At 35.2% G+C, this 11,128-nt stretch overlaps 1 protein-coding gene across 2 annotated transcripts; it reads right to left on the bottom strand.

The window, feature by feature from the left end:
• Positions 1–5,927: 5,927 nt before the first annotated feature.
• LOC110095317 (AP2-like ethylene-responsive transcription factor TOE3) lies at positions 5,928–9,321 on the bottom strand. 2 transcript variants are annotated; one of them, XM_020820818.2, is made up of 9 exons: positions 8,408–9,315; positions 8,255–8,280; positions 8,105–8,135; positions 7,793–8,026; positions 7,655–7,699; positions 7,454–7,545; positions 7,205–7,371; positions 6,940–7,110; positions 5,928–6,837 (listed from the first exon to the last, which is right to left on the bottom strand). In XM_020820818.2, exons 1-9 carry the CDS (start codon positions 8,863–8,865, stop codon positions 6,598–6,600), a joined length of 1,464 nt encoding a protein of 487 aa, XP_020676477.1. In that variant the 5' UTR covers positions 8,866–9,315; the 3' UTR covers positions 5,928–6,597. The 2 variants fall into 2 exon arrangements, with proteins under 2 accessions (XP_020676477.1, XP_020676487.1); XM_020820828.2 differs by having other exon boundaries at positions 6,598–6,837; positions 7,463–7,545; positions 8,408–9,321.
• Between the last annotated feature and the right edge of the window lie 1,807 nt (positions 9,322–11,128).

Below are 11,128 nucleotides of genomic sequence, written 5' to 3'. Positions count from 1 at the left end.
CTTCTGCGTTCTTTTGTTTCATGCGTTTGGGAAACTCTTTCTGCTTTATTAATTGTGTTTATCAATTTGCTCTACAGAGAATTTATTTTATATATATGGATATGAAGAGGGAGAGAGAGAGAGCGAATATATATATAGGAGTTTATTGGTGTGGAAGTACTATGAAAGTAAATGAGCTGCAACTTGGTTTTAGGAAATGCTAAGTTGATCTGTGGTAGCGGTTGCCTATTTTGGCTGTGCTGAGCTTTGATAAAGATGAACCTTCAGTTTAATGGCTCCCACATTATTTAATTTATTATGTACTTGTGTTTTTTTTTTTTTCTTTTTTTTTTGTGAGTTTTAGGTGTTGATTTGATGGTGAATTATTGCTTGAATAAAATATCTTTGTAAAGACTATTATTGCTATATTAAAAAAATGGGATATATGTATATATATATCATTTTATTTCATACTATTTATATATCTAATATCTAAAATTTTAATATTACATGTTTATCGGTCATAAAACAAATATGAGAGCATGGAATAAAATAATAAATTTTATACGGTGATATGAGTAATAAGAATAAAATATTAGAATAATATATTTGATATTAAAGTCTTATATGAATGGTAAGAATGTAATATTAAAATTTTGAGTGTTAGATATGTAAATAGTATAAAATAAAGTTGAATGTACGTATATATGAATTTTTTATAGATTTTTTAGAATAAATTAAAATAAATTTAAAGTATTAGATTTGTAAACAGACAAAATTTTTTTGTGGTAGGTAAATCCTTTAAATAAATATTTTAAAATTATTTGGAATTTAATTTTTAGGTGCTAGATTCAACTAAAATATGAGCAGTTTTTTTTTTTTTATTTGGAACTAAAAAGTTTTTTTTTTTTTTTGAAAAGAAAAATATTGGTGGCTTGGTGAACCAAATTAAATTATAATGTGACAAGATTTTTTATATCATTTTTATTTTGGACTATAGCATTTTTCCTGCCCAGAAATTTAATATCATTTCACACGCAAATAATCATGTATTTCTACTGTTGCATAATTTGTTTTCTTCCTCCATGTATAGCTCATCATCCACCATAGCCCAAAAAGTGAAAACTGAGGAAGATTATTAGCAACATAAAGCAGATTCATCCACTTCCATTCAAATAATGAAATAAATTATATCTACTGTCATTTTTATTAAATATATTTATATATATCTAATGTTGGGAAATTTTTTGATGATAATATAATAAACTTATTAATTTAAAATTTTAGAAGAGATAATATATAATATGTTCTAAATAGTCATGTCATCCTTACTAAAAACTGAGTTACTTTATAAGGAATAATATTAGATTCTCGATTCATTTCCTCCCGCGCCTAGGTTTTCTTTTCCTCGCTTCCCTTGCCTCCTTTCGCCTTTCTCCGAGGAGGACACCATCTAGTATATCCTCCTCGCTTCCCCCACCCTCCATCCCTTCCTCCTCTTCCACTCCTTCGGACTGAAAGCTTCTTTTAGCCTCCCCTCCCAAGTCTTCACTGAGTTATCCTCCTCACTTTCTCATGTTCCAACTGCAAATGCCACCGCCCACTTCACTAAAGCTCAGTTCGACACCGGTGCTCCAAAATGGTCCCTTTCCTTAACTGGATATTCCATTGACTGCATACCATTTTATGAATTTGTCCTCTTCACCACCAAACATATCTGGTCCCTTAAAGGATCTTTTTCCCTATTAACCCTAGAAGATGTCTTATTTCTCCTAAGGTTTACTGTGACTGAGGACTATGAAATGGCATGGTCAGGAAGATCATTGTTCTTCATCGGCAAGCATTTCATCATGTAGAAATGCACCCCAAAATTTGTTCCTAAATGCGAATAATTCCTGAACATTCCACTTTGGATCAAGATAAAAAACTTGCCCTTTCTTGCTGGATGCCCGAAAGAATTTCTATGGTTGTGTTAGAGTTCCTTTGACGGTTGATGCATTACAGCTACAAAAATCAGACTCACCTTTGCCAGTCTGTTTTCATGTGAGCAATTCTACCTCTCTCCTTGACAAAATATACATTTCTGTTGATGGAAAGATCACTACCCTAGCAGTTCTCTACGACTGGAAACCCACACCTTGCTCCCATTGTTGCTCTATCATACATCCTCCAACCATCCATCCTAAAACCCCACTCCTCAAGCTCAGTAACCCGCGCGTCCCCTTGGAAGAAGCACCAGTCGTAAACCTCACATCACTCCGCCTCCACAATTAACTATCACAAAACCACCATTACCCGCAGTTTCACATCCAAACCCTACTTCACAAAGCCCCCACTCCACGGCTCTTAATACCTCTACCCTCCAACCTATTATCCCAAACCTTAAATCCCTTTTAGATGTACCCCCCAACTCCTCTGACTTCCCCTTTGATACCACTACACTCTCTAATAACCCCCTTCAATCACTACAGGAAAATCACTGATTACCGGCGGAATTTTTCGGCGGCCACATTACCGGCGGCTTTCCAACGCATTTCTGACGGTTTTTTCCCAAGGAATTTTCCGGCAGAATTTCCGGCGGCTTTTTCACATTTCCGGCGGCTTTTAAAAAATTAATGAAAATGAATAAATTTTTTACTATTTAAATGATTTAACAAAAAATTATTAAAAGTTAGATTAATAATTTAATTTATTTTCATTTTAAAATTAATTAGTTAGTTAATTTTTATTTTATATTAAATATTATTTTTTATTTTAAATTAAATAGTTTCATTTTTAAAATAATTAAAATATTAATTTATTTCTGTTATGAAAATACTTTAAATAAAAAAATTGACAAAAATTTTGCATTTACATAACCGGCCATTCGGTCGGATCCCTGTAATTCCTCACGAACGACGCGCGTTCGAATCTCACCGGGAGCCGCGTTTCTACCAAAAGCAATTTCTTTGCTCTCTCTAATCAGCAAGAATGTCAAAGTTCTACCATAACCTACCTCTCAAACCCGTATGTAATGAAATACTGGAACCCTCATAAAACCAAACCCAAGCCTCACAAACCCAAGGCTTGTTTGCAAACAAACAAAGATTTGAATAAATCCCCATTTCACATCTAAAATCAGGCATTATTACACATGGTTTAATCAGAGAACTAATAACCTGATCCATATCAGGTTAGATAGGGTGCTTGTCAATGATGCTTGGCTAGCTTGTTATCCCAATTCCTTTTATAATTTTGGAAACCCTCAAATTTTTTATCATCCCCCATTAATGTGTTCTCTCCTATCGCCACTCACCAACAACACAAATTTAGGTGATTTTACTGTAATGTTAGGCCTCTAAAACAAGTGTTCCAAATTTGATCTAATCTTGATTTATATTCTAACATTTCTACTTTTATATCACTCTTTGAAAATCTAAATAAAATTTTTACCATTATTCAAATCGAGAGTATTCGTAGAAAACTTAAACTTTCTATGATGTAATTAACTACGAAGGCTTGTCTTGGTAGGAGATTTAAGGCCCCAGATAAAATAAATCCCAATCTATTTGGTCTCTAATAGAATGGGGAAAATTGTTTTTTTTTTTTTTTGGAAAAATTAAAATTAAAGATGATCGTTATCATCATATTCAAATTATTAATAATAAATGATATTCTCATTCTTTGGGAAGATATACTATTTATTATCATGACTTTGATTATAAAATTAATGATAATACATATAAATTCTCGTGGCTAAATAAAAAATGGAATAATATTTTGAACCTTCTGAGATTATCTCTCATTGCTAATAAGGTTTTCAGGTGTCATAAACAATAATTTTGATGTTTGATAATGGCACCAAAATCAATGTTAGATGTCAACACTAATACTTATGCTCTTCTTCTTAGCCTCATCCCACTAATGATCTCTTGAAAATAACTTTAACACCTAAGCACTCCTCATATTCCCATCTTGGAAGCCATCTTCTCTATTTGGCCCTTTTAAGACAACTCTACTGCTTAAGTGCTCCTTCTAATTTACAAAGACATGTTTAATATTATATTATAGTAATTTATATTTTTCTTCAACTATGCAACAGATGTCTGACATAATCATGAGAATCAATGAATTTGATCTAATAATAAAAAATTTAATCCTTCAAAACATACATATCTTGATATTCAACACCAAAAGATCGACTTACCGACTCCTATATTATTTTTCAAAATTGTCATAAGAATATTTTTACTCACTTTTTTATCCATCCTGTAAGTATCTTGGTTATCTTTTTTTTCTGTTTATAAGAAAATATTATAAAAAAAATTCCTTATATAATTTGCTATCTTTTGATAAAAAAAAGTATAATCACAAGACAACAATATGAACAGCATTATTGCTTTTAGCATAAATTCATATGAAAGCAAAATATTTCATTTAGCCATTATTTTTTGAAAAAGAAATATCGTCTAAATATCGTTCAGAAACTCAGTACTGAATTGAATTACAATGAACGTTCAGAAAAAAAATTTGAATGTTTATTATTATTTTTTCTTTTTAAGTGCGGCATCTCAGTTGATCATTGAAGTGCTTTAACTGCACAAGAACAGTAGCAGAGATTTTTTTTTTTTTTTTTTTTAACAGATATAATTAATAGGGTTGAATTTCCTGATAAGGCTAAAGATTCCAAAGAACCTAGGACCCGGACCACCCAGTAATCCAAACTCTACACAGCAGAAGCTTTCATTTCCAATAGAGACTCAATGTAGCTGACAGTCCCTCCCCACTCATCAATCCCTACTGCAGCAGCTTGCACGGCAATACTAACAATAATTCTAATTAAGCTTCTCATAAATCACAGAGGAAGCTCTCGCAAAGCCAGCTCCATAGCCGGCAAAGCTGCCTCCTTTCGTACCTTCAGTTCACTCATAGCCTCCTCTCCTCTGCTATCTTAGGCTCAATACCATTCACCGGACTTCCCATAGATTCAAAGCTTTTTCAGTTGTGGGTACCAGGTTATTTAATAGGTAAAAATAAATAAATAAAACTTGTCAGTTCCTTTTTACATCAGCATCGTTTCAGACATATTAAACCTCTTCAGTTAATCTATTTGCAAATTTAGATATTTGGATTCAGTAGATCTGAAGTCAAGTGGATACAGCAATTCTTCTACAGTGGCAAAGATTACGTACCTTAATTGTAGTAAAGGTGCCATTAGAAGGTTTGAAATTATGAGCTGCACAAACTATTGAATTTATTGGATTCCATCCCATCAAGTTAGAAATTAATCTGAATTTGAGATTATAAATATTTTCATTTTTTTAATATATATCTTATTATTATTATTATTCACCATATGTAGAGATAAATCTAAGATTTTATTTGGGACAACTTTTATCCTAAAAGGATTTTTTAGTATAAATTTTTTTAATTTAAGAAATTTTTATAGTAAATTTTTTTTAGAAATCAGCAATAAAACTGTCCTAAATGAAGCCTAAAAGCTACTTTAAGAAGCTTTCTAATTTTTTTATTAAAAATTACTTTAGAAAGAAAAAAAAAAGCCATTTGAGACAACTTTTAAATTACTTTTTAAAACACCAAAGAGAAGTTAATAAAATGAGCATTTTAACTATTTCATATGAACTTTTTTTTTAATTTCACCATCAAAATCATGTACGCCTTAAATCACAATTTTCAAAAATATTTATATTATATTTCACATTTATACTTTAGCTCATTTCTAATTTTATGTATGTTATATGTGTATGAGTGTACCTTAAATATCCCAAAAGAATTCACAATTATTGCTACAAATTTAAACTCATAAAATTATAATTTAAATGTCCACACAAAATGAGATTTTATAATATAATTTAAAAAAAAAAATTTCAAGTCAAAGATCAAAAGAGATAGAAATTGCAAATAATAATAATAATAATAATAATTTGATTATTATATTAGTATTAATGATGAGACTAATGAGATTTAATAAAATAGAAGAATAATTTAGATTACAAAACACATGCATGTTGCCAATTAGAGAGAGAAAAGAAGAGAGGAAAAAAGGTTGGTGTGTACTGTGCGTATTGGGGGTCTGCGGTGAGATGTCCCTCTCGCCATAATAGTCCTCTTTTTCGGTCTGACTGCATGAGCCCGCAGTGAACTGATTCGAAGGACCGACGATAGCGACACGTCATCCCATCCACCACTCCACGTCCCAACTTTCATCGGCCCACCTGTAATCCACCTTATTTAGCTTTTCCCCCCTCACACAATTTCTTATTGTTAGAATCAACCCTTGTTGCCTTTATTAGACTTAAGCATCCGCACCCCACACCAATTATTTCAACAGCCCAAAATTGGAAATCCCATTCTGATTCTCCCTTTCACAGGTTGCGACTTTAATGTTCCAGCACAAATCATTGAATTCATTCACCGCCCCCTCTCTCTCTTTCTCTCTCTATCTCCATTAGAACAGAATGTTTGCTTGCAACAAAAAATGCGAATGAAAAGGAAACAGGTAAAAAAAAGGCAGAGAGGATAGAGGCGCTGTCATTTCTCCTTTGTCAAGTATCTCAACAAACAAAATCTTATATTTTTCAACCCTGTGTTTTTTGGGTGGGGAGGAGTTGAGTCGGGTCATGGTCGGCCCAATGACTGCAACCCGTTTTTGTGCAGCCAATTGTGAGAGCTCTTCACTGCCTGCGGTGGGAATCCTGATGATGCTGCAGCTACTACGGCGGTGGGGGAGGAGAATTGAGGGCCGACGACGGCGGGCAGCGGAGCCCAGTTACTTCCACTGCTTCCACCGTCGATCGCCAGTGAAAGATGAACGTCTCCACTGCTCCTCGCTGCGGCCAAGTTGCCGCCAGGATGATACTGCAATATGCCAGAGAATGATGAAGTTTATCTTCTGATTTTACAAAATCTGCTCATATTTTTATCGTGTTGTTCAAAAAGGTCTGTTTTTTAGAAACGTACTTGGTGAAAACTGGAAGGATGAGAGAGCTGGTGACGGATGAACTGGAACCCAACTGACTGCGGTGGGGGAAGCGCGAACTGTGGCGCCTGGATGTAGGAAGAATGCTTCAGCATTTCCATATGATGGCCGAGGTGGAAATTGACTCTGCTTTCATTCTCAGGCAGCTTGAGCTATTAAAGTTTTAGATGTGAATCATGTTAAGAAATGAATAACAACAATTATAAGATCAGTTTCAGGCCGTGAGAAGTTTTTGTAATGGTGCACCTTTGTGTTTGTGTTGATGACATCACGGCAAGTAGTCAGAAACCGTTGATCTGCGCCACCGCTGCTGCTTGCACAGCCGGAGCTCTCCTCATCCATTGGATTGGCTGTGCTTATCTTAGGGGCTGAGCTCCCCAGACTCAGATCAAGATTGTGCTCAGCTTGAACAGCTGAAGAGTTGCAAGGCAGGTGAATCATTCATTACAGGGAGAGCAGAAGCAGAACAACTTAAAAAAATTGTTAATTGCTTACTCGAACAACCTAGCTCATCAGCGTATATGCTGGCATCAAAGTTTGTCACTGCGTCTTTCCCATTAAATTTAATCGCTGCCTTGTCATAAGCTCTGCGAGTATTAGATAAATTGCCATGTTTAAAGGTTCAAAGCTTGCAGCTTTAGGAGGAAGAGAAGAGCTTTTTTTGGTTATATATACAATGTTGCGTCATTTGCTTACCTTGCTGCCTCCACTTCGGTGTCGAAAAGGCCTAAATACACATACCTGCAATGTGAAGTAATGTGGAAAAAGAGATTATTAGAACGCAGATTAAGCGAAGATCGTGTAATGAAGAGAAGGGGGATCAATGATGCTTACTTCTTCCCAAGGAACTGGCCCATTCTAGCTTCCCATCGGCCGCATTTGTGGAGGGTGACTCCCCTGTACTTGGAGCTTCCTCTTGGGAACCCAGTGCTCTGTCTCCTGAGCACATGAACAAATTCTTCCTTTGTTAAATTGCCCATCTGCTTCAAATCATCTTCATAGTCATCCAAATGGAAGTTTATGTCGGCGTCGACACCACGAAACTTGATCGCCGCTCGATCATACGCCCTGAAACAAGCCTCCAAAGATGTTAGCAATTTGAAGAAATTTCTTTGACAGAAGAGAGATTTAGGAGAGGAAAGTCACCGGGCAGCGGCATGGGCAGTGTCAAATCCACCTGAACAAATCAAGCAGAAAAGTAGAAGAACAATAAAATCAGAAAAACGGTATAACAAAGAATTCAATTGAAGAAACACAAAATAACAAAGTAATATAGTTATAAAATGCAAAGCATACCCAAATACACTTGCTTTCCGCAATCCCTGCACAGTTAAATGAACAAAAATGAATGATAGGATGTTTAGAATCAGAACCAAGTTCCGAAAAATTTAAAGAAAAGGGAAAACTTTCTTTTTCTAGCTTTCGGGTGACTGAAGCGAGGGAACAAACCATATATGGGATTCCCACCGGCCTGTTCGCCGGTAAAACGTCACTCCCCTGTACTGAGAGCTCCTTGACCTCGGTCCTCGCCTGCTCTTCTTCATCGGTTGCCCTGAAGGCGCTGCCGCAGCTGCCGATTCCGGTGGTCGAAACTGAACCGCCGCCCAGTGCGCCCTCGGTGGCGGATCACCGCAGTTCTGCGCCACTGCTTCGCCAGAGGGGAAGAACTGGCGCGTCACAAACGGCTGCTGGCCGCCCGTGACGCTGATCCCGAAGATTTTTCCAACTTCTCTGTCGCCAGAGTTGTCCTCCCCTTCGTCGGAGGCCTCTACGACAACCGCCGACGAGCTTGAATTTTCCGTCGACACAGCAGACTCCGGCTCTTTTCCCTTCCTCTGCGATGAACTCTCGCCTTCGTCCCCCTCCGAGCCCACCATATTATCCGGCGAGCCGTTGAGATCCCACATCTCTCTCAGCCTCACCCCAACTTCTACGCTCTGGTTCAGCTTCGGTGTTCAGCTCCCGCCATTCAAAACCCTCTCCTTTTCCCCATCTCCGTCTCAAAAATCCCTCCTTTCTTTCCTCCCCCCCTCCCCTTCTCGCTGCCAAAACTAAATCCTAAGACGAGAGCCAGGGCGAAGAGAAGCAAAAAGGCTGGAGATGAAGAGGTAATATGTCACAAAGTGGCCACTTTTGCCAAACTTGGTGCAGCCCAACGATTGGGGTGTTCGAGAGCATTTATATAAATGGAAAACGGCATCCAGTCTCAAGCGATACTCTTCCCATTAATGACAGTTTTTATGAAGGTGGATAACCTTAATCACTCTTCCCTTTTCTTCGAATTCTCCCTTCATTAAGGTTGCAGATTAAAGGGCCCAAAATGCTTTTAAGTTTTTGAGGAGGAGAGAAAAAGAGCAGGCAAAAGGAAAACGGATTTCTTGCTTTGGAATCATGGTTATTATTACCCTCGGCCTTCCCACGTTAACCAAATCGAAAAGAATCGGCATGTGTCGTCTCAACAGCAACGCGAAGAACCACGGGTGAGGAAAGCGACGAGTTATCACACAGTGGAGATCTTAATCATGTGATTAGTCACTAATTATGTGCTTAGCGAAGATGCTCCAGTTAACTTGGAAAGCACCCACGTGAGCTGCGCTTCTGGTTGTCATCTTCCCGCTGGGGGGCCTAATGCCCAAAATGGCTTACCTCGGAGTCGCGAGGCGGGTTGATTGCACGCTGCGCGTTTGGGAGCGCGGATATGATCGCGATTTGGTAAGCTTAATACTTTACAATTTATAAAAAATATATATCAACATATTAATATATTATATGTATTAATAAATGCATTTTTATTTACTTGTCTAGCACTTGAAAGCACATGTTTTTATCATATGGGTTGAAATTTAGAGGATTTAATTCATATCATATTTTTTTTTATATTTATATATCCAACATTTAAATATTTATATTTACTTAATGTTCAAAATTTTAAATCAAATAAAAAAGCTCCATAAATGAATTTATTTAAAGTGAAACATATCTTTTCATTTACATACATTGATATGATTTAGACATTAAAATATTATATAAATAGATATAAAAATTTAAACATTAGATATATAAATACATAAGTCCTAAAAAATTTATTAATACATAACAATCTCACATTTCTTTAACTCTATTTTTTTTTTTTATGTCTACCTTCTTTTGTTACATAGAGGAGAATAAAAAAATAGTTTTATTTCATTTAGGAGGTGAATAAAGAAGAAATAAGATCTGACTTTGGGGTTAATGAGACCTTAAAGAGAAATGAAATATATGGATGAAAAGTTGTTGCCATGTTGAGGCGGAGAGCGACGGTTGAAAAGATTGCATCACAAGCTATTGGTTGTTAGGACTATTAAGTTCAAATTTGTTAGTGGGTAACACTTGAATAATATTGATCATAAGACATAATAAAAAGGTGAATAGAATAAAGAAACAATGTGAGAATTTATAGAGAAACTCTATAATTTTTATTTTTTGAAAACAAATAACTCATGACAACAAATTATGTCTTTAGCTTGCCCTTTGAATCCCTATTTATAGGTGAGGGTAGAGGAGTATTTATGGAGAAAATATTATATTTACAGAAAAAATAAGTAAACTACATGATATAATCTTTTTATGTAATAGAATATTTATGGTGGTAGAATAAGAAGTTATTTTAATTTTTAGTTTTGTATGAAGATTTACTACACATAAATAAATGAAGAGTTTCACATAAGATGCTAGAGTTTCTACATTAAAAAAAAATCATAGGATCTGACATTATTGAATTTATTGAAGTTTTTAGTCTCTGTGATAAAGCTTTGATCTTCTTTTAAAAAGAAGTTTACTATTTTTGTTTGATCCGATTGAATTTGATTTGAGAGAATTTTTCAACTTATTATGTGGTTATGCATTTCCTCTCCAAAATAGTTGATTGTCCTTAAAATTTATTAGTCAAACTAGAGATATGATTGATGCAATAACATGCCTTTGATGTGGAAATATAGAAATGATGATGAAGTACACCTAAAAAAATTGAAATTTATTAAGTGTTTGATTATTCTAATTTGTTTGACAATCTTGCTAGTTTTCATACTTATTCTCAGAATTTTGGCATGCTCTCCTGTTTTTGGAAGATTGTGAGTTTTTGTATGTTTCTATATAAATCTTTCACCATTAAATTTTGTTATTTTTATTTTT

This window comes from Dendrobium catenatum, unplaced genomic scaffold (assembly GCF_001605985.2).
Source record: "Dendrobium catenatum unplaced genomic scaffold, ASM160598v2 original_scaffold_76759, whole genome shotgun sequence".
Classification (NCBI taxonomy): Eukaryota; Viridiplantae; Streptophyta; class Magnoliopsida; order Asparagales; family Orchidaceae; genus Dendrobium; species Dendrobium catenatum.
Note: the sequence above shows the minus strand (reverse complement) of the source record. Positions and strands in the feature narration are given on the sequence as shown.